The sequence below is a fragment of the Fundulus heteroclitus genome, chromosome 13 (genome assembly GCF_011125445.2).
Source record: "Fundulus heteroclitus isolate FHET01 chromosome 13, MU-UCD_Fhet_4.1, whole genome shotgun sequence".
Taxonomy (NCBI): Eukaryota; Metazoa; Chordata; class Actinopteri; order Cyprinodontiformes; family Fundulidae; genus Fundulus; species Fundulus heteroclitus.
The window spans coordinates 807,260-832,042 of NC_046373.1; the positions used below are offsets into that span (position 1 = coordinate 807,260).

The 24,783-nt window shown below is 42.0% G+C and overlaps 1 protein-coding gene across 2 annotated transcripts in view; it reads left to right on the plus strand.

Moving 5' to 3' along the window:
- ctdp1 (CTD (carboxy-terminal domain, RNA polymerase II, polypeptide A) phosphatase, subunit 1) overlaps nucleotides 1-24,783 on the plus strand; it is a 96,172-nt gene that overhangs the window by 17,027 nt on the left and 54,362 nt on the right. For both annotated transcript variants that reach the window (XM_021323195.2, XM_012875776.3), the window contains exon 11: nucleotides 6,644-6,797. In XM_021323195.2, coding sequence (XP_021178870.2) covers nucleotides 6,644-6,797 — 154 coding nt within the window. The remainder of the gene's footprint in view (nucleotides 1-6,643; nucleotides 6,798-24,783) is intronic.

Genomic DNA, 24,783 nt, shown 5'->3' on the forward strand with positions numbered 1-24,783 from the left:
TCCGTCCGTCTTCTTCCGCTTATCCGGGGTCGGGTGGCGGGGGTAGCAGCTTCAGTAGGGAGGCCCAGACGTCCCTCTCCCCAGCCACTTGGGCCAGCTCCTCAGGAGGAATCCCAAGGCGTTCCCAGGCCAGCCGGGAGACATAGTCCCTCCAGCGTGTCCTGGGTCTTCCCCTGGGCCTCCTCCCGGTGGGACGTGCCCGGAACACCTCACCAGGGAGGCGTCCAGGAGGCATCCTGACCAGATGGCCGAGCCACCTCAACTGGCTCCTCTCGACGTGGAGGAGCAGCGGCTCTACTCTGAGTCCTCCCCGGATGACTGAGCTCCTCACCCTATCTCTAAGGGAGAGCCCAGACACACTACGGAGAAAACTCATTTCAGCCGCTTGTATCCGGGATCTCGTTCTTTCGGTCACGACCCAAAGCTCGTGACCATAGATGAGGGTAGGAACGTAGATCGACCGGTAAATCGAGAGCTTCGCCTTTTGGCTCAGCTCTCTCTTCACCACAACGGATCGGTACAGCGCCCGCTTCACAGCAGACGCTGCACCAAGCCGCCTGTTGATCTTCCGCTCCATCCTCCCCTCATTCGTGAACAAGACCCCAAGATACTTGAACTCCTCCACTAGGGGCAGGACATCCTCCCCAACCCGGAGAAGGCACTCTACCCTTTTCCGGTTCAAGACCATGGTCTCGGATTTGGAGGCACTGATTTTCATCCCGGCCGCTTCGCACTCGGCTGCGAACCGCTCCAGTGAGAGCTGTAGATCACGCCCTGATGAGGCCAATAGGACCACGTCATCCGCGAATAGCAGAGACGCAATCCTAAGGCCACCAAAACGGATCCCCTCAACACCTTGGCTGCGCCTAGAAATTCTGTCCATAAAAGTTATGAACAGAATCGGTGACAAAGGGCAACCTTGGCGGAGTCCAACTCTCACCGGAAACGAGTCCGACTTACTGCCGGCAATGCGGACCAGACTCTGACACCGGTCGTACAGAGACCTGACAGCCCTTATTAAAGGGTCCGGTACTCCATACCCCCGGAGTACCCCCCACAGGATCCCCCGGGGGACACGGTCGAATGCCTTCTCCAGATCCACAAAGCACATGTAGACTGGTTGGGCAAACTCCCATGCCCCCTCAAGAATCCTGCTGAGGGTATAGAGCTGGTCCAGTGTTCCACGGCCAGGACGAAAACCACGCTGCTCTTCCTGAATCCGAGATTTGACTCTCCGACGGACCCTCCTTTCCAGAACCCCTGAATAGACCTTACCAGGGAGGCTTAAGAGTGTGATTCCTCTGTAGTTGGAACACACCCTCCGGTCCCCCTTTTTAAATAGGGGGACCACCACCCCAGTCTGCCAATCCAGAGGAACTGCCCCCGATGTCCACGCAATGTTGCAGAGCCGCGTTAACCAACACAGCCCCACAACATCCAGAGTCTTAAGGTACTCAGGGCGAATCTCATCCACCCCCGGGGCCTTGCCACCGAGGAGCTTTTTAACAACCTCGGCAACCTCAGCACCAGAGATGGGAGAACCCGACCCAGAGTCCTCAGGCTCTGCTTCTGCAATGGAAGACGTGTTGGTGGGATTAAGGAGGTCTTCGAAGTATTCCGCCCACCGACGCACGACGTCCCGAGTTGAGGTCAGCAGCACACCACCCCCACTGTAAACAGTGTTGGTACTGCACTGCTTCCCCCTCCTGAGACGCCGGATAGTGGACCAGAATCGCTTCGAAGCCGTACGGAAGTCTTTCTCCATGGCCTCTCCGAACTCTTCCCACGCCCGAGTTTTTGCATCAGCGACCAGCCGAGCCGCCTGCCGCTTCGACTGCCGGTACACATCAGCTGCTTCCGGAGTCCCACAGGCCAAAAAAGCCTGGTAGGACTCCTTCTTCAGCTTGACGGCTTCCCTCACCGCTGGTGTCCACCAGCGGGTTCGAGGGTTGCCGCCGCGACATGCACCGACAACCTTGCGGCCACAGCTCCGACTAGCCGCCTCAACAATAGAGGCGTGGAACATGGTCCATTCAGACTCAATGTCCCCCGCCTCCCTCGGGACGTTTTTAAAGTTCTCCCGGAGGTGGGAGTTAAAGCTCCGCCTCACAGGGGACTCTGCCAGACGTTCCCAGCAAACCCTCACAGTGCGTTTGGGCCTGCCCGGTCGGACCGGCTTCCTCCCCCGCCATCGGAGCCAACTCACCACCAGGTAGTGGTCGGTGGAGAGCTCCGCCCCTCTCTTCACCCGAGTGTCCAAGACATACGGCCGCAGATCAGATGAAACGACAACAAAGTCGATCATTGAACTGCGACCTAGGGTGTCCTGGTGCCAAGAGCACATATGGACACCCTTATGCTTGAACATGGTGTTTGTGATGGACAATCCATGACGAGCACAGAAGTCCAACAACAAAACACCACTCGAGTTCAGATCAGGTGGGCCATTCCTCCCAACCACGCCCCTCCAGGTCCCACTGTCATTGCCCACGTGAGCATTGAAGTCCCCCAGCAAAACGAGGGAGTCCCCAGGAGGGGCACTCTCCAGTACCCCTTCCAAGGACTCCAAAAAGGGTTTTATGGAGATCTAAACCTATACTAATGTGTTTTTAAAACTTTACAAAAGGCTAAAAGTTTAGGATGATTGGGTATTTCAATCTTTAATAATTATTAACTAACACATAGATTACACTATATCTTAAAATGGATTTACAAAAAAAACATCATTCTATGATAGTCTGCGGATAGAAATCCATTAAGAAATAAATTAAGCAGCATAGGTGTTTTTTAAAAGTATCAATGTCAGTACATCTTTTACAGCCTGGTTGGAATATCTCTAAATTAAAGTCTTCAATTCTCCCATGCAGTTGAACTCCTGTTTGGAACAACCCCGACGTTGTACATAATAAAAGGGCTCTTAACTTTTCAACATGGGACAGGAAAGCAATAAAACTTTTAGAAGACATATTTGATGGTAAACATTCTATGCCCATTAATGTTTTGAAGGTTTATACGGCATTGATTCAAAATACATTCTTCAACCATCAGCAACTAAAATCCATGATCCAGACCAAACTTCATATTAAACAAATAAACATAGATAAACACACTGCTGCGGATAAACACATTTTATAATCTCGCTACCTATCAGTAAATGGGATCTTGCTCTATCTACTGGTACAGATTCTGACTGTTGGAGTCAAATTTGCTCAACGCCTTTAGAATTACCCAAAAAGCCAACCTTTAGCTTGGATAAAATGTAGCTCATAGTTTCAATATAATTTATTTAGAGCAAATCCTAACGGATTATGTATGTATGGGGGAAATGCAAACAGAAGTTGGTTTGGTATCCTATAATTAAATGCATTACTTAATGGTGTAGGGGCGTGTAAGCTTTGCTGCCTTGGCATCGGGGGCTGGGGAGTCCCCTCCCTCTGAACACAATGCAGAGCAACATTACTTACTTTTGAAAGGTGGAATCTGCATTATTCAATGGACATCTGGAGCAATAGCTTTCAGAGAGATAAATGCATTCTCTCTCTATATGGTGCAGTAACATGTTTGATTAAAAAAAAAAAAAAAAACCACACACACAAGCCCAGCATGCAGAGCTAGTTGGAATAGCCAAAAATGTTACTAATTGTAGTAAGAATAGCGCTTCAACATATTTTTACTAAAATTAAACAAGCAATTACTCAAACAATCTAATCAAAATCAGTGTTATAAAGCAGGGGGACACAATTCCTCTATAGTGAGTTTTATGAAACTATAGGTGAGGGTAGGGCTGAACGATATGGCCAAAACTTAGATCACAGCATTTGTTTTCCGGTCGATATGATATAATTACAGTATGGATATAAACAAAACAAAAGCCTCAGAAAGACTGCAAAGAATACCCACAACAGATGCCTGTACAAACTTATGACAAATATTTTACTATGTTGATGAAATATAACATTTTACACATGCAAAAAAACATTTTACACATAAAATCACATAAAACCCAGAACGTTAGTCAGTGACAAATTCTGTAATCACAATATTTCAATGTATATTGAAATATTGGTAACGTCATATCACCTTTATTGAATAAAGTTATATTGATATTGAGTTATTGTCCACCCCTAGGTGAGTTTTTGTTCCAAATGACTTTAAAGTTTCACTTAAATAATTCTGTGGCTATAGAAAGGTCACTTGAAATCCCATCTTTTGTCCCTTTTTGTCCTTCGTCAGATCAAAGACTGTCCCATAATTGTGCCGCAGAAAGTTTTACACCTTTTTGTTTCCAAAATACTTCAGACGGCCGCTCTCTGCCCTGGCGGCATGTTTAAGACATGCTCTAATTGAATAGATCTGTGATGGTACCCTGTAATTAATCATCTCATGTGGAAAATTGTTCTATTTTATTCATGGATTAGAGGCACAATTAGGTTTCTTTGAGTCGTGCTGAAATGAACAAAATCATCAAAGAAGATCCGTTCAATTAAGCAAAGCCCGAAGGAAGTGGAGAAACCGTCCCCGTCACATTTGCATATCCATCTCTTTGGCTTCCGAGCCTGTGCACTTCCCATCATCGAGCATGCCTGTGTTCCCTGCTTTGTTGCTTTGGACTGTAAAAGCTGATTGTGTTTTAGGTTTGCAAATGAGTTCTGTTCCCTGACAAGGTCCATAAAGCTCTGTGTGACACAATGACAAAAAAGTAAAGTAGTTTGGCAATCAAAAGGATGAGACTAGTACTTCTTCTGACTTCAAACATACAGAATTCTACCTTTTTTTTAAAGAGATTGTTCAGTCACTGCGTTTTATCATCACATTTAAATTGAAGTTTTCATTATATGGGTTTAAAAACTATAGTGAGTGGATTCCATCAGAACTTTGAAGCTTACTTTCAGGGTTCTGACACAGTCTGAAAAACACCAGCTATGTATAGAATTTGAATATATCCAGGACTGGGGTGGGCGAATAGGGAATATAATTGGATTTCTAGCCTATATTTCTGGTGCCATTAGTTATACAGTATATTGGTACTTTAGGCAGGGATTAAATTGTACATTAAATAATACATTTCTTCAAGACTTTGCAGAGTTTTTGTCTGGGATTGTTTTTAAATTATGACCAGATTTTTATCATGGGGGGTTTTACTGTTTGTTTGCTGGAAGACCAAGATGCTCACCAGACTTTCTAAACCCGATTGGTTATTTTAACCTGACTCAGCTAATGATGGGGGACACATTATGGACTTGTTTATAACTTTTGGTTTGTATGGTCATGTTACTGAGAAATATGACTCTGGTTTCCTTTGACCATCCGACAGTTTTATTTGTTTTTTTTGCCTTTTATCTTCCGCCCTTGACCCGCGCGCTCCCATTGGCTGATCGGCTCGCTGGCGACCTTGGTTTGCTGCTGCTTTCTCAAACTCTGTTCTTTACCGTCTGCAGGATTGCCAGGATGGAAATGTTGAACAGCTCTTTGATGAGTTTTAGCTCCGTCCATTGGACATTTGGAACATTGTCGCTCCTTTTCAGACTAAAAGCTGTAAATCATCCAGGGTGTTGGCTCAATGAGGTCCATTCGTAAAATAAAAACTGTTTTACAGACGACATCCAGATCTATCTCGCTCTAAAAGCCGACAGTAGTCAATCGCTTCAAAGTCCGCTAAACTGCTTAGGGGACGGAGCTGAATTTTCTGAGACTAAATGAAGACAAGACTGAGGTGATTCTCTTTGAATGTGACAGTACTATTGGACCCAGAGTTGCAGAACTATTTTTTTTACACTCAAATTTGTGAAGCAGTTCAGTGCAGTAGTGGCTTATAATATATGTGGGATTGATTAACAAAATTAAGACCCATATTCCTCAGAATATCCTTGAAAGTGTTATTCGTGCTTTTATGGACTTAACTGCTGCCACACTCCTCAGTAGTGGAACCAGCCAGACCCTTTTCCTTTTGTCTTCAGCTTGTCCAAAAAGCTGCTCCGCGCTTGCTAACCGGGAAATTGCTTCTAAGATTTTACTTTTGGTTATTAAATCTTTACATGGTCTGCTACAGTTCTCCAAACTTTTACGTAAACCCCATCCTCGTAAGATGCAAAGATCTAAAAAACAAAAATAAAATGCTTTTAACCCAAATCACTTGTTTTATGAGGTCTCAGAACTTCCTTCTTCAACTCTGCTCCCCCTAGCGGATTGGCTGCAGTAACTGCAATAAGGATGGCTGAACTGCAGACGTGTGTGAAATATCCTCGCTGGATGAAGCAGTTAAACGCAGACGGAAGTAAATATTTATTCTGAAAATAAATGGTCTTTCAAATAAAATGCACAACAAACCGCCGTTAAAGAGCAGTGCGTTTGCGCTATAGCACACAATAGCGCCACAGCGCCATTCAAATGCTATGTTTGATTTTCTTATATCATGGGGCCCTAGCATCTTTGCATGTGTCCATACTTCTGCCTGATATCAATTTGTTGTGGACTTTAGCACTTTAAGAATTGGCAAAAAAAAGTACAGAGAACTCTGGAAATAGGAGGCTTGAAAAGTATGAAGATCGGAAGTGAAGAAAGTGTCTATTTGTATTATTTGGCTGGACTAAACCAGTTTGCATGCAGACAGTTTCATATTTTTTTGTCTGTTCCTGTGCCTCAGGGGAGCTGCACAGAGCCAGCAGAACGAGGCGTCAGGATCCGGCCGAGACAACGAGCAGCCGGGACCTTCCCGCAGGAAACGACAGCCGAGCATGTCAGAATCCATGCCTCTGTACACGCTTTGCAAGGAGGATCTGGACAGCATGGACAAAGAGGTGAGGATCGGGGGACAGCTTCACTGCCACCTTCATCCTAGCTAGAGCAAAAGTGGAAGCATACCTGAAGAAGGTGCCAAATGTCTTTGGGAGGTTTTTCAGCGAATGAAATGGGAGAGTTTGCAGATGCAAAACATAAGACAATGACTCAGCTGTTTTCCGAATGCTTTAATAGTTTCACCCCACAGCTGGTAGGAAGCTCATCCACTTGCAACAGCGCTGCTCTGCTGCACAGAAATAAATTAAATGTGTAAGTTCCCACAGCTGAACAGGCTTTTTTCTTGTCAACATGAACAACTTCATTTCCCAAATCCGCTGGTATAACAAGCCTATAATCCATCCCCAACATGTCCAATTGCACCTCCTACGAAGCTAATGCAGTTCTCAGAAACAAACCCTGACAAATTCTTAAAATGATTACCATAAAAGGATTGTTTCCACATGTTCTTCTAGAACAAGAGTTGTTTTGAACCCACGAGGCTAAAGTAGAGCTATTTAACCATGAAATGATGCACGTTGACATGTTTTGTAATCTCTGGAGCACATCTGCACCAACACCTCACTGTGTTCTTTCTTCAAGCTAATGAATTATAAATTGTACTCGAGTTTTCCCACAAACCACGTCTGCATTGGTTTTGCTTAATCTTTTAAATTAATAAATCATGCAACAGTGTAAAATGTGACATGCAACGTTTTAGCTGAGGTTTTATTAATGTAAATTTAAGGCCTGTTTAGATCCAAACGCGACATTCTCTCTGTGTTGGTATCAAAAACTTCTGCTATAAAAATGCCTGAAAGCCAGTATTGCACTCAGGCCTACCAGGTTCTGCTAACCAGAAATATACCTTAAGGTATTTAATATTAGGCCAGCGGAAGCACAAAGGCTATAAGTAGGTATTGAGGAAATAAGGAGACATGGACAGTTGTTTGCTGAGTTGGTGAGAGGGTGAATTGACTCGCAGCAATCTAGTAGATACCAAGAGGGCTGAACGTATTACAGAAAATATCCACTTTTTGGAGCTTTAAACCTTTATCAAATAAATATGCTGAACCTTAAAATATTGACTTTTGTGAATGTCAGCGTTAAGGCAAGGTACTGCATTCGCTAGGGTAGTGAACGTCAACTGGCGGCCCGCGGGCCTCATCCGGCCCACCAGAGCGTTCCATCCCGCCCCCCAGAATATTTCTGAATTCAGGAATAGACTCAGCAAATTTACTTGTATAGCACATTTCAGTACAAGGACAATGCAAAGTGCTTTACATGATTAAAGCATTGGAAAATAAAAACAGAATAACAAAAAAATAAACCAGCAACAAAAGAATAGCCTAAATTCTGGCCTTCGGACTCATGCACACGGTGACCTGTGTTTGCGCTTAGTAATGCTAAGTGCACTTACCATGAAAATCACTTTTATCTGGTTTGCAAACTTTAGTGAAACTCTGTTAACTTACACACAGTGTGACATCACCTCTGCTCCTGATATGAATAATACAAATGGACTATCATGATCAGTTGTTGCATTTATTGCAATAAGGATATAAGTGAGGGAAGTGTTTAAAAATGAATCACCATCATCATTGTGTCTTCTCGGCATTATACGTGTCTCTGGACCTATTCAGTGCCCAGCAAACACAAACACCGCTCTAAAAGTGAACTTACCCCATCTGTTACCAGTTACATAAAGTAGCACAATTGCTCCGTACACAATAGAAGCACTGAATCATATTTTCAAATACAATGATTTATTTAATGCTCTTATGAAACCAACATTGGGGGAAAAAAAGAATCAAACAATCCCAACCAAACTGCCTTGTTTGGGTGGTTTATAAACATAGTCAAGAGTTTATCAGTGTCACAAAAAATAAGAAATCTTCTCATGATACCTTCCTCTCTGTGATAAATGGTGTGATTATTGTGATGAAGAATTATTCACTGCTCACAGCTGGAGCAGTACTAACAAATGTTGTGAAATCTGAATCGGCTTAAATCAGTGTTGGCAGGTCAAAGCTTTCTAAAAACTAGTTTGGAGCTCAGCCACGGACCTGCTTCATGGTTTCAGTCCTCGTACTGCCAGGGTTTAACTCTTTAGATCTCTTTTGTTTCTCTCCGGCCTTCCGCTCCTACTGTTCCTGTTCTCCCATACCATATCCACCTGCTTCCTGCATGTTATATTTTTGGCCTCAGGAGGCAGGCAAAGTGATTACTAATGACAGAGAGCTCAGTGCCTCCTGCCTGGATAATGCTCTTTAATTGAGTCTGAATTCTGCTAATGCTTCAGTGGGGAGAGATATGCACGGCAGACCCTTGAGATGTGCCAAGAACCTCTCAGTAAGTGAATATTGTGCAGAAGAAATGCCTTTGTGGTTTGTCCAAATGGAACATGTGACAAGGCATGTTGTAAGAGGTTCAGAGCGACTTTACTTTTTCATGAATTGTGGGGTTTTGACGTGGCGGCTCAGCTGGTGGCCGCTCAGCCTCTTCGTTGTTTTTCTTCTATAGCTTTCATTTTAAAAAGTGGGCTTTTTAATGTCTTAAAAATTACTTTGATAGACGAGCTGTGAAAAGTGTTGTAGTGTTATGGAGCACATTCCAAGCCTGTTATTTAAATTCCCACGCCTCTGCAAATTCTCAGTTGTCCCGGTCATCGCGGCAGCAAACAGGCCTATATAGGAGGCAAGCAGACTTTGTTTTTTCTGAAAACGTCTCAACACCCATCCAGGAGTGTTTGTCAATTCTGGTGGCTTGCACTTGAGAAAGTCTCCTGGATAGGTGTCGAAACGTTTTCAGAAAGAACTGAGCGAAGGAACGGACGACACCACTCTCATCGGACTCATCTCTGATGGTGACGAGTCCGCCTACAGGTGGGACGCTGACCATCTGGTGACCTGGTGCAGGGAGAACAACCTGGAGCTCAACGCTCTAAAACAGTGGAGATGGTTGTGGACTTCAGGAAGAACTCAGCCCCATCTCCCCCCATCACCCTCTGTGACTCCCACCATTGACACTGTGGAGTCTTTCCGTTTCCTGGGAACTATCATCTCCCAGGACCTAAAGTGGGAGCTGAACATCAACTCCCTCACCAAGAAAGCCCAGCAGAGGATGTACTTCCTGCGGCAGCTGAAGAAAACCTGCCAAGGACAATGATGGTGCACTTCTACTCCTCCATCATTGAGTCCATCCTCACCTCCTCCATCACAATCTGGTATGCTGGGGCCACCGCCAAGGACAAGGGCAGACTGAAGCGTGCCATCCGGTCTGCAGAGAAGGTGATTGGCTGCAATCTTCCCTTTCTCCAGGACCTGTACGCCTCCAGGACTCTGAGGTGTGCAGGGAAGATTGTGGCTGATCCCTCGCACCCCAGTCACAGACTATTTTAGTCAAAAAGTCGCTACAGATGGTTGGCTGCTGATGAAGAATGGTTTCAGTAGGGATACAAACAACCTTTAGATTAGTTTTATGTTTAGTTCCTCTGATTGACCTTAGTTATTTAACTGATTTTTGAGGGTTAGACTCAAGGATGTACGATTATATTTGCATTAACATCAGTATTTGTTTATGTCAGTCATTTGTTAACATAGGTATTGGTCTCATAATTATACCTGGACCAATATTTACAACTGATGTTTATTTCCATCCTGCTGCAGATATGTATGTATATACGTTACGATAAAGAGGTTTGCCAATTGGTGTTCGTTTTGCCATGTGATAGTGATGCAGCGCAGAGTTTCTTTTCACAATATCTAAAGTGTAGGGAAATGCATATATCCGTAAATATTGGTAATCGGCGATATCAGCAACATTAATATCGGTATCGGCCCAAACTTTCATATCGGTGCACCCAAAATCCTGTTTGTTTGTTGCTTTTCCTCTGCAAACATCTTGTTTTTAGAGTTTAATTAAACTATTTTTTAATTTTTCTATCGATATATAGACATGTTGATTTGTCAGTCATACTCCGTAAAGTGCATTTATAAGTACTGTTTTTTAGTTAGTTAACAAATTGTGCTCGGAACAGCTATAGTTTTCCTTCTCACACTGCAGCTTTCACAAAGCTGCAACTGGAGGCAGATTGAAAATATTCCTTTTCTTATGAACAGAAATCTGTCGAGTCTTAATCCCTTTTTTCCGCCACTGCAGAACATGAAAGGTTTGGATACGCTTCATCCTTTTTGTTTATCAACTCTAACCTTATAACCGAGCGTTCAGCTCTTAGTCTCTCGACGGCTAAGGGGCCGTAACCCCAGAAGCCATATGCTATCGTTACTATGGCAACTTCAAACAGCCCAGTTTTTAACATTTCCTCTCCGCTCACATCTGACACCTATCAGAGAAATAACCTGTAACACAGTTATAGTGAAATACCATTCATCATTACTGGGTGGTAACTCGTGTCTTGAACTAGACACATCAACCAATTTTTTTTTCTCAATCTAAGAACTCTAATTTAGTGATTAGGGTAGACTGCCTCGTCTCTTGACTTGACTCCAAGGGTATTATTCTGTCCCGCTGATTTGCATCGGTCACTTATCCAACTTAATAACAAAGGCGTGCTGTTTTCTGGTGGGGTATCTTCGCCCTTTAGGACCAAGAGTCTCATCAGTCCCAGTGTCCACTTATGTTGAAGAGCTGCTAGGACCTGGTATCTTGTGTCTCAGTCCTATCTGTAGTCTGTCCTGTGGCTGAAACAGTCTGTTGTGTTGGACGCTGCACTACAGTGGGTCAGGATCTGATCCCTTGATTCGTGCACCTGAAGGTTCTCTCCAGAACTGTTCTGGTGACGTCCCTGTGGCGGGAAGAAGCTGATTAGCATATCTTCTCAGAACCAGGATGAGCTTTATTGCCAAGTAGTATTTTACACGTGTGAGGCCATTCGTGGCTGGATGATGGAGACCTGATATGAGGCGTTGCACTCCATTTGCCTGTAAAAATTTAGACATTTCCTATGAGACAAGTTGAGGTCCATTATCAGAAACCCCCTCAGTAGGAGCTCAACATTTCTCCTAACTGTTCAATTGTCTTTTCGCCTGTTGCGGATGAGATCAACTTTAGGCCATTTGCTATTTGCATCAACAGCAACCAGCAACACGCTGTCCTCCAGTGGTCCCCTGACGTCAACATGCACACAATACCATGACTCTTGTAGATATTGAAACGGATGAACTCTGATTAACTCCAACCTTGTAACCGAGCACACAGCACTCAGTCCCAATACAGTACAAAATCTGTTAATTTTGTATGTATGAAAAGATGCATTTTGGGATTTTTGAAAGCTAAAAAATGGGATTTAAAAATGTTTTTTAAACCTTGACTGGAAATTGGTTTGTACTCTTAATGTGCGTTGGTGATGAGGTAAACACTTGACCATCCAAAAATGTTCTCTCAGATCAGTAGGGCATAGTCTTAGATGTCTTTTTCTTTCACAGTTGAGGCTAAATAATAGTTTTTTTTTTTTTTTTTTTTCATATGCATCAGTGTCTTTGTGCTAGACGCCATCGTGGCTGCCTAAACCTCAACTAGATGTTTGATCTTGATTAAAGGGCAACCTTTTACTTATGTAGCACTACATTAGTATAAGATCAAGTTGGTTAATGAGGTGTTCATTTGTACCACTGGGTTACGTCGTCGAAACAATTGCATTGTGCAGGCGTGACATTTAAACTGCTTTAGCATTTCACTCAGTGAAGTTAGTCATTGAGCAGAGATTGTTTAATGATTGTCCCATCAATATTTTGATCCTATAGAAACTCCCTGACCTTTCCAGTACAGGGTTTTTACGGAGTCTTAACAAAGTATGGGATTTGGTTACTGTATTTTCAAGCCTTAGATAAATGGGGATTAGAAAGAGAAAATATAGTATGGAAAATATATCCAGACTATTTCTTATCCCAGTCTTGTCAATCCACCTTCCTTGTATCTCACTTTTCTTTCCCCATTGTGGAAATACCAAGCATCTTCTGTAGACAGCATCATACAATGGACGTACCTTGAAAAAATGCATCATTGTACTCAGCTGGTTTCTCCATATTGTTGACCAGATGCAGCTGTGACCGGAGCTGGAATAAGCTGTCACGTACAGGGTGTTTTGAAAAATACCAATGCCCTTCCAGGTTTTCCAGTACCCTACAGATTTTTATTAGAGATTGACCAATACAGGTTTTTTAAGGCCGACACCGATCAGTCTAACCGATACCTGATAATGCACTGCCGAATGTTTTGGGCCGATTCTTGAGGCCGATATAGATTTTTTTTCTCAATCCATTTATATGATAAAAATGACAATGATAACAAATGTTACACAAGTCTCAAAACCTTATTTTAAACAAGCTATTGTTAATAATGAGCTTCACACCGTACTTTGAAAAGTGCATAGAAAAAACATACATCACGACTCTTATGGCAGTGCTTTTTGTCACTGCGAGAAAAGAGCTTTAGTTCAATAGAGAGAAGGGAAATTAAAAACAGACCACCGCTGCAGTGTATGGACATATTTTCTGTAAATTTAGATGCTGTATGCGTAATGATTGGTAATTTTATGTAGATACATAATTCTCCATGGGAACACACGCACAGCAGTGTCAGTACACCAGCTGGCGATCAGATGTGGATTTTTAGATACAGAAACAGACGGTGCTTGCTGTTTCCTCCCGTTTACAATGAGAAAGAGAGACTTTCAATGGTCACATGTAGCTAAATTAGACAGTTACAAATACATCAAAAGTTGAAAACATACCCTTGTTGTTGGCACCCAGTCTTACCACATTACCAGCCGCTCTCTGTCAGGGAGGGAGCGGCAATGTAGGTGCTCCACATGATGTCGAGGCATGGCTGCTGAATGCGCTAATGAATCGATATTGGCTGATAAGCGCATGCCTATTGGCCGATACCGTCACAGGAAAAAAAGCCTGCAAATATCGGCCAAAAATATCGACCGGCCGATATATCGATCGACCTTTAATTTTTATAACGCCCATAGCAAGGTGGAAACCAATTAAGACATAGTGTGTCACTTTGAATGGCAAAGATGTTGGTGCTGTCAGTCATCAGGCTGAAGAGCTCATCTGCTACATACTGTCTAAAGCAGAGTGTCCCCCAGCGCATTATAAGGCTGGCGAGCCAGCAGGCTTAACTCACTCCCCACCTGGCTAGGCATCGTTTGTTTATTTAAAGCTCCGGGTCTAAATAGCTAACATGCTAGCTGTTATTAGCTGGACGCACATTTAGGGCTGAACAATTAATCGCATTTTCAATATAATCGCGATTTAAAAAAACACAATTTCCAAATCGCAGAGGTCTGCAATTATTGGCTAATTAACAATTAGTGAATCAGACACGTCCTTTAGGTGTCAGTAATATGTTTAAAGTGGGTTGCTCCACATGGAAGGGAAGAGAGTTGCAGCAGTGAGATAATCTAATTTTATTACTTGTTTTAGAGTTTATATAATCATACATAGCATTAAGTTCTGGTCCATCAGTTTAATACATAGACTTGCTTGTTGGTTGCACTTTATGTTCAACAAGGATCGATGTCCAAATCAATTAAAAGCTGTTCTCTTGAATAATATTCTGATTTATAAAAACATTAAAAGTCCTTGTTTTAAAATAGTCGCTTGTTTACAAACATCTTTATCTAGAGGCCATTTTTATTGCTTGGGGTTAATGCAGAAAAAAGTCAAAATTGCAATTTTGGTTGAAATATATTGTAGGCAGAACGCAATCAATTCTGCTCTGATTTGAGATGCTGTGGGTCTTTTAGCAACTAATCTGCACGACAAGGAAACAAATTGATTTGTTGTTTTGTATATGTTTAAAAAGACATGATAAATTAAACTGGGGGGAAAAAATCTTATTAAATCGCAATATTAAGAGAAAAAAATCGCAATTAGATTATTTTCCAAAATCGTTCAGCCCTACGCACATTACAGCGACACGGTAGTAGTGATGCAATGCCAATAACCCACAGCTACACCTACCGCCAGGACTAGTCCGTATTCTGCGGGAAACCCTGCTGAAGTATTCATAGGGACCTATGGGGTCTGTGATGCCACTTAACCTCATGCTTCATGGTGACAGTTATTGCTTAGGACCAATACACGTAGTCTCATGGAAAAACCTTTCACTGTTTCTTTCAGGGCAAACTCTGTTAACCTGAACATTTGGCACCATTGCTGTTTGTTCCCTGAAGCACAACTAAATCCCTCTTTAACATCATTTGTACTTTTTTTTACCAGAACATAAATTGACTCCAAAGAAGAATACTTTTTCAACACTGTTTCAAATGCCATGTTCCTTGCACTGCTCTAACTAAAGGGCAGTCTTTGACATTCTTAAACGCTGTAGAACTTGAGGGGGGGGGGGGCACGGGGACAGTACCACATTTAATTGGCTGGAGCAAGGCAGCACGTATAAGTCAGGTAGACAGCCTCACATTTAAATGTCACCAATGGTTACACGATGCTCTGTCACTTTACCTGGAGCAACATGTGCAAAGAATCCCTGGCAGAGAAAAGCAGCAGTGTACCAGCTGCGTGACCTTTTCCTCAAACCAAATCTCCCTTGTTGGCCATTTGATGACTAGCGCTGAGTGTTTGTCCTTTTGTCAATACATTAGTACTCCCTAGAGTCTAGTTTGCATTAAGAAACATATCGAGGAATGAATCTGTGAATTTGTATTTTAGTCTGTATATTTCAACACTGATTTGTTGTAAACATCAATACAAAATAAATAATCTTGGCCGTTTGGCGGTTTCTCTTTGTGACAAGCCATTCATTAGTTTGAAGCCTGCTTCCCACAAAGTGAGGAAACATCCCCATATCTATCTGCAATTTTCCCACCCATGGTGTCAAATCTAGACAGCCAGACCCATCACCAGAACTCAAAATGATTATTGTTTGTTAATCCAATGGGGCTGGCAAGTATGATTTGTGCATAACAGCAAGACAACATGGCATGCAGTGGGTCAGATAGAGATATTTGTAACTATGCTCAGTTTTACCTGGATGCATTCTGTTCTGGAATTATATCATCTAAAAAAAAAGACCTTATTTGTTCAGAAGTTCGGAAGAACAAGTGCAAGGAGGAGTCTTGTTTGGCTGTTTTGGGAGAATCATTGAGATATCTCACACACTAAATCAGAACCATTTACCAACTTCACTGCAGACATTGCTTAGTGTTGGTGTCCGATGTTAAAAATTCAGCGCAATGATTCAAAACAGACACTAAAACTGAAAGAAGTAATTCGTTAGGTATGAATACTCCTTGTTGACACCATTATCACTGTCACCCTGTTGCTATCTGCTTTTTGTTTAAGTGGTGTAGGGTAGGCTAGTTTTTTCTTTGTTTTGTTTTTCTTTTTTGTAAAGCATATTTCAGCAATGAGACCATTCAAAGTGTTTTACATGATAAAAAGAAAACACAAAGTAAGTTAAAGTGGCATGATAAAGCAAAGATCTCCGATCTCAAATCGAGCTATTCAACATGTTGGATTGTCTTGCCTTGATGTCCTAGCATGTATTATGTTCCCCCACAGACTAAAGAACATGCATCCTGTTGAATGTGACGTGTAGCCAATCAGAAAGCGAGGTGAGGGAAACCCCAAGATTGCTCTGCCCCATTGTTCATGTTTATTTTCTCTGAACTCACATTTGATCTTGAGAGGTTTCACAAGATTTTCCATCTAATATCTGAATGATCCTGAGTGAAATCTGTTTGTGTGTGGTGTGTTGGGATTGCCGTCTGACCGGACAACACCCACTGTACCAGCAAACCTATTCTAGCTACGATTTGTTTTTATCGTTACGTGTGGTGTCTCTCAGGCTTTAAAAATCGGCCGATTTTTAAATCCTGCTGTGTGAACCAGCCTTTACTCAGTACTTGAGTAGCCTTACCAATTTTTTTTTTTTTGTTACTGTTAAGTAATTTGTTAACTCTTACTTGTAACTAAGTAGAAAGTATGTTGAATTATTGTTAGTCTTGAGTACAACTTTTGGCTGCTCGACCCACCTCTGGGCAGTGTATTACATTGATTGCCGGCAATCCAGGTTGGCATTGATTGATTTTTATTTTTGTCCCAGAATTTTTTTTTTTATCACTGCTCCTACGCATTGTATACAACACATGGGCACCACAGCTACAGAGTCTGTACTGTTGCAGCCATTCTATGCAGATGCTTGCTATGCAGATGCTTCACACACCTCAGGATGCTGGGTGTTTGAAAATGAAAGTATAAATTCGCTAGCAATTATATAACCATTTGGGTGCTGTCAGAGCATTGAAATGTCAATCCCTGACAGTCATTTGATCCTTGAACACAAACATCAAGGATCAAATGACTCATCCAGGAGGTGTACTCTCTGCAGGTCAATGACTCAGTGCATTTTGCTGGGTTTCCTTAGATGGATTTTATCTGATCTGTTTGGAGGATTTGATTTGATTAAATTGTCCTGAGATGTCATCTGTTGTAAATTGGCGCAATATAAATATTCAGATTTGATTTGATTCTTCTTGACGTACCCAGACACCGTGAATTCAGCACCACTGATCAAAATCCACATGTGCTGTTAAGAAGAAGAGTGCCTTAAAGTACCATACACAAACACTTCAAATATGCAAAATCACTTGATGGAAACACTTTTGCCCTAATAATTACACTTCCCATCATGGGTTGCACATGATTGAAGTGCCCTGGCATAAGAGCTACATGCTTTAAAAAGGGTGATAAGGGATTCTGTTGTGAAAGGAAGCCGGCTTACTATATCCACTTGAGAATTGGTTGTAGTGTTTTTCCCTCGCAGACCTCTAAACAGGAACACAGAATTCTCCTCTGAGTTGTGAATAAAACGGAGTTTCTGCATGTGTGAGGAACATGAACATGTGCCTGAATATATCCAGGAAGCTGACTCTGGCAGACAGAAGCTGAGTGGGCGAAGTCACGCCTTTCTTTGATAGTTAAATGCAAGGTCAATCAGCTTTTACTCTCAAAGCTCCTGTCATTCCACCGCCTGTCTGTTCCTATGCTCTCACAGTTTCCGTCCTGCTTTATAGCACCTTATGTTTTACAGTCATCCACCTCCTAATATTCTTTGTCAAACTACTCTCGCTGGCCGGCTTTGGGTCTGTTGCCACCTGTTATGTTGATGACTTAGTGATGTAGCACAGTGAGTCTGCACAGGCTGTTTTTATAGTTTGAAATTAAACAGAGCTGTTAAAATAAACCCCTCAACCCTGTTTGCAAAATGTCTGCAACAGTAAAGATGTGGCATGTCTGCTGGAGCTGTGAAGGTCTCTTTAATTGGCAGGAGTCGGCTCAGAGGGATCCATGGTTACTCCTTTGAAGAGGTGGGAATCTTCCCTGACTTCACTACAGTCATCTCATAGCTCTGTTTGCATCTTGATGTCCTCCAGCTTCAAGTTCCTATACAAATGAAGCAGCTAATTTTATTTTAAGTAGTGTTTTTTAAAGTTATTTGCAAAAAGATAGCATCCCTGGAACCTTTTCATCATTTATGATGTTGCAACCAGAAACCTAAATGTACTGAAATGTATTTTGGTTTGAAGGGAGAAAAAAAAAATCACCTTTTTTAAAACTAAAATGGGGTGCATATAATGTATTCACTATTCTAGTGAATACATTTTCTCCCACCCAGACAGCTTTTGGGGGCTGCAAGATGATTTGATGCTGATGTGAAGATTTAGCATTTCCTAATATGTGAAACCGATATCAATGGATCACTTTACAAGATGCTCCACATTTCTCATTTTAACGCAAGGGGATGGCTTCACTTTTTTTTTTATTTGGTAAAAGTGCTTACAAAATATTACTTCTCATAATTTTACGACTTCAGTCTCATAATTTAAGAATAAAAATAAAAATAAAAATCCTGCTCAGGAAAATGAGGTTTCCAGTCTCTGGCACTGTTAATTTGGGGGTTTCAGGATGAAAAGTTTGCGAACCTCTGCACTATTCAGTCCCCTTTATTCTGATAATCCTGAATACAATCTAGGTCAACCAGTTGCCTTCAGAGGCCCCCTAATTATTTTCCTTGACAAGATTGCTGTTCAAAGATACTGTCTGTCCAACTGCACTCAGTTTGAGGTTTTTGAAAAGGGGTGACTACATTTTTTTAATATACTAACGGCAGCAATTAAAACCGCCATCGTTAAATTGTAAAAAGGCAAGTGTGGCTGAAATGGAGTAAGTATGTCCAACAAAGCCTGGTGGCCAGCCAGGCTTATAATACGCTGGGGGAAACCCTGCTTGTGTCACGTAGACACATGATCAAAGTTAACATGAGAGCCAGAGAAATGCTAGTTTCTAAAGAAATTGAATTGGTGTCAAAGCCAAACACAATCGCTCTAGAGAGGGAGTTTTTTTGTTTTTGTTTTTTTAGATTTAAACCAAACCAGGTTTTTGAATTTTAACAAAATGCGGCCTCCTGCTTAATTTGTCTGAGCCGGTAGGTGAAGAGGATATACTTGCGTTATTATTCCATCATCATATTAGTTGAAAAAGGTCTCCAAATGACAGTAATATGATTTATGGCAATGATTTGCAGAAAAAGGTATCGTCCAGCAAAATTTATTACTGTGATAGGCTTAATTTTCACCATACTTGTTTGTGGCTTTATTCTACTGCTGAGTATCGATTTTGATTTTATGTGAAGTAAGCCCCAGTGGTAAGTCAGTCTTTCCTTCTGTGAACTGCACGTTTTGATCCACTGAAAGATCCACACAAGGAACGTGAGGGTTATAGTCGACCCAACGCCATTACACTTTAGGAGGACGTAACCAGACTGTAACTGCCAAGAACTGAAACAGGGTTATATGGGATTGCAGAAAAAGCATGACGCAGTAAAATGATGCAAAGATGCTGCGGCAGATGCAGGGTACTCGGAAGAAGAGGCCAAATACTCCTCTAGTTTCTATAATTGTAGAAATCTGGTGAATCAGCAGAATCTGATGCAGATTATAACATGTTTAGGATGACACCCAACAACTTTAATTCTATCTAATGCACTGACATTATCTAAACGGCCTGCACAAGGACGACACAGAGCTCAGCCAGACGTCTCCTATGCATACTGCTCAAGTGAATGCTGAGATTTTAGCCCTGCTCCCCTTTTCCAAAACCCTAGAAAATCAGCAGAAATCCCTAAATGAAATGTGCTGACTGCTTGGATAGCTTTGTCTAAAGCTTCAGTTCCAGCTATAGGCATGGCCGTAACTGTATGCTAACTTTGGGGGAAGTTCCTAACCCCCCGTCTCCCTTCTTCTCGGTGCAGAAGAACCACATGCCATACTTAATTTGGAGTTTTAAAGCAGTTTCACGTCAAAGCCCTTCATGGCTGCAAAGCAATGCATCTTTGCACGGAGAGGTTTTCACACCTCTAATGTTCTGTGTCAGTAGAGGTGATGAGTCATTCTGTAGCTTGCTGAGCATACTCGTTGCATATCTGCCAGGGTTTTATCGGCCTCTCTTTAGTTGTTGTCGGCTCTCTCGTGACTTATTTGCCGCAGCGTAAACACAAATTATGATGTTGGAACAGCACTGTTAAATGAATCTTGTAACTCTGTCACTGTTCTGTTTTGCTGTGATAGAGAGGATCCTTCCCTCCGAGCTGAAGAAGCTTCTTTTATCCCTCTCCATGCAGATAGAAGGAAACTGATTTAAAAAATAAATTAATTTAAATCAATTGTTTCATTGCTGTTCTTATAAACTTTCCTAAAATTTGAGAGATAAATAAGTAACAGTGAATCAGTTTTCCCTCTTCAGTACTTGAGCCTGCATTCACGGCCTCAGCAGCATTTGGTCAATGCTCAAACTGGATCAAATTCTCCCAGGCTCCCTGAAAAAGTAAAACATGCATTCCTTTCCAAATATTGCAACTGAAAACACTCCATTTAGAAAAACGAGTCCATCGAGGGGAATAGAAATGTTTTTCACTTGGCGGAAACTGAAATAAAGAACTGGTGATGATGGTGCATCATTAAGGTTTAGACTTCTTCTCAGGTGTTATGACAAGTTTGAAGCCACGGAGGCCATTAGAGACACGGCTCATTAAGCAATGGATCATTGGAGGGCTTACATGGTCATCAGTTACCATGGTCACAGCTCATGCTATGCAGCCTGCAGATATTGATCTCTTATATCCTTGGTGAGATATATAAACATTTAGCAGTTACGGGAAACCAAGAGTTTCTGCATGAGTTTCCTGGAAATGTATAACTTAACTGTGATGAAAAACATTCATCCCATTCTTCTTTTTATTCTTTTCATTGTTTGCTTTCTACTGTTCAGCCATAAAATCTGTCTCATGCCTTCGTTGGTGCTGTGCTTGACATATTTTGATCTTTTTGTTACGAGTAAATGTGTCAGTAAGGTTGCATCAACCCTACTATATACCATCTTTGGTGTCACTGTTACTGATGTGTGAAAAAGACGTTTTTTAATAAAGAAATGATGCACATAAAGCCTGATGGCCCACCTATAATGCATTGGGGGGGGGAAACCCTGCATTTGCAATAGTGGTTCCAATGGGAAAATATTCTTTAATGCCTTACCTTCACATAGATTCACACAGAAGTTTGTATTCACACCTAATCGTTGTGGTGTTGTTTTGCCAGAGGGGTTTATGAGTTATTTCTGCCTGAAATGACATACCTGATATAAATCAAGTGTAGTTAAGCTGCCTTACACCCAAAGTAAAAATTACCGCTTGCTCTCAGCTAACACTTAAATATCTGAAAAAACTAAACTACTACTCCATATTTGTACATCTTTGTACTCTAATCTGTTCTGCTTTGCTCTTGTCACTGTATCTATCCTCAGTCTGGGTAAATAAGCATCTTCAATAGCCACAGGAACATATTCAACACACCATTGAAACACAAAGTCATTTTTCTAGTTTCCAACATAGACCTATTGTAGTGAGAACCTGTGTAGTTTATTGTGGACTTTGCTCAATGTGGTTTATAGGCTCTGCCGGCCTGATCCAAGCACCAAGTACCACGGCATATTCGAAGCGCCTGTTCCTCTCCATTGAGACGCTCAGGTTGAACGTCAGCAAGTCGCACCAACACGTCGAGATGCCTAAATGCGTGTGATTGGGCGATCCTTGTGTCAACAAGCAATTGAACAGGTGTACCTAATAAAGCAGCGTCTGAGCATATAGCTTTAGCTCTGTAAAGGTACAGTATGTTTAAAGTCCCTACCGGCAGCTAGATGAGACGTCTGCTCTAATGTTTCTGTCGTTTCGCAGCAGCTGAGCTTTGCAAAATGCCACCAGCTTCTTTAAAAGGTAACCACCTCTCCTTTGTGACCTTGTTGCTCATTCTTACTGATCTTTAGAAGTAAGAGAGGCAGCAGGAGAGATCAGTTAAACTCTCTGTTTAAAGCCGGCGGTAAAATTTCAGAAATTTGCAAAAAACAACATACAACATGGATGGTGCCGTTTCCTCGTGCGGCTGCTTGTGCTTTAAACCATTTTTAGAAAGTAAAGCTGGCTGTCTTATCTGAAGAGACGCCATGTAGGGGAGATGTAATATCCTTCAAATACCCACAAAGTCACGCTAATCCCTCCAGAGGGACGTTAAGAGTGACTGATAATAACCCAGTTACACCTGCTATCCACTGTTAATTCTTTTCCCTACTTCTGTTCCCAGTTCAGAGAGATTAGCAACCCTTTAATTAGCAGTAATATGTTCAGAAACCTTTCCAAACTACGCAGTTGAGAATGTGCAAGACTCGTCTAAAACCTCCCTGGAATCTGATGTCTGTGCTCTTTTTTTTTTACATATTTAATCCTTATGTAACCGGCCTCAACTCACCCTTTGCTGCAAGTGTGCCACTTCTTTTACTGAGGCGATGTTGAAAAGAAGCCAGTATCATCCTGTTTGCAGATCCTGCTCAGAAATCTCCTTACTGAAAAAAGATCGGAGCGTTCTCCACGTTTGAGCGCGGGAGCATTTTCCTGTCTGTAGGAGGAAGCAGGCAGAGGGGAGATGTGAATCGGTGTTTAGGTTGTTCCCAGCAGATTTGCCTTCCATTAGGAGCTGGATTTGGCCTGTGAGCCTACAAACGGCTCAGGTGGCTCTACGCACTGTTCCCTTTCCATCAACTTTTTGTTCTGACGCAAAACGTCTCTGCTCCCACTTTTCCTTGTCTGGGCTCCTAGGTTAGTGATCTGTTGTAACCCCTTGCAGAAGACATCATCAATTTTTGGCTGTCCTCCGTTGCAGCTACCACTGCAAGTCCTTTTATGACAATTGTTCAAGAGCTGTGAACAATTGCATGAGCTGTATAGGCAATGTGTACTATAGTTGAACATAAGCAGGAGTTAGTTTGAACAATAAATGCTGATTGGATACATATAAAGAGCTGAGATTTCTATTCCGGCGCAGAACATTTATACTGATTTCTTATTATTTCCTCACAATGGCACATGGAAAAGCCTCTAAATTACATTCATTTTAACAGACTGCGATCTGGCAAGCTATATCGAAAGATATCAAGTGGAAAAGTAACAGAAGAACAGGAACTTATCCAGCGCTCAGTGTTGGCCACTAATTTCCTTCAAGTTGGCCGGAGCTCAGCTAAAAACCCTTTGCCCCAGGCAACAGCCGCTCACTGCTCTCACAGTTCCAGCTACTCTTAATTGCTGGCTTTTGTTGCAGAGTAATTGACTGTCATCTACTGTTCCAGTCCATGAAGCTATTAAGTGCCACAGTCACACCTCCGGCTGAATTTTGAGCATAAATCTAAGTACCAGTTTTGCAAAGATTAGAGGTGAGTTTTTGGAAGATCTGCCGAGGGGGGGCGGGTTCATTTTTCATTATGTTCTGATGCCGTTTCATGTCTGGCCTACTTTACATGAGTAGAGTCAGGCCAATCGCACAGATAGGCGACGGATTCAGCTCACGAGATTAAAGATCAAAGAATGTTGGGTTCACAAGGTTGAGCTGAAATTATAGCAATATTTTTGGGTGAGTTTTTCCAAGATCTCACGACTTGGACTTAGAACTTGAAAATACATGGCTTGACCAGACCATTAGCCGCCGTTTTTCTGATTCTTTTATTCTCTGGTGATCCTAATGCCAAAAGAAGTAAAAATCTCCTTCTCTGTTTTTTAAAGTAGAATCAAAGTTTCAGAAATCTAATGTAAAATTATCCAGATCGATCAGTTTGGACAAATACGATTAGTAATTCAAAAACCACAAATCAAGCTGGCATTGTGTAACTAAAGAGGCATAGTGTGTAGCTCAGCTGGGTTTAACAAGGCCAAGCCTTTTTCGCTGACATTTTGGCAGTCAAGGAATGATTCAGATGAGAGCCGTTCAGGTGAGTCTGACTGTTTTCAGGATGATTCGGGGATGTTCCCAGTTTAAAGGTGATAATAACCCACTGTCTATAAATAAAAACTGATTCCATTTAACTATCACTTTTAGAGAGATTCATTGAGCCACGGGATAGTTTAAAAATTATCTCTGACAGTCGTTCAGCAATCTTTGAGCCAAAGGTAACCGTTGGGTCCGGAAATCTCACTTGCCCTTAGAGCTTTCAGAGTTAAGATAAAAAGCTCGGCTTTAAGGCAGATTTAAGTGCATAACATGCCTTGCTTTGAAAAGTTGTAAGTTCCCTTATTTCCCCCTTTTTTTTTCTTGGCCTTTGATTACAGTAAAGACAAATGATGCTGCAGGGAATTTGTCGCGTTGTTTGTGGAGATTGATTATTTAATTTGTTTTTAAAGGCTGGTATGGTAATCACAGGCAGACCATGCTTCACTGGCTGTGTAGTTAATAACGTTGTCTTTAAGGTACCTGTGAGAGGAGGACGAGCTCTTTCCTGAATGTTTCAGACTGTCAGCTGAATTGAGTTTTGTCCTCAAAGAATCCAGATACTTGACGGCTATAAGCCAGTTTACTGTAGTGTCGGTCCAGACGAATGGGGAGGGTTGCATTAGAAAGGGCATGCATTGTTTTCTCATGCAGAC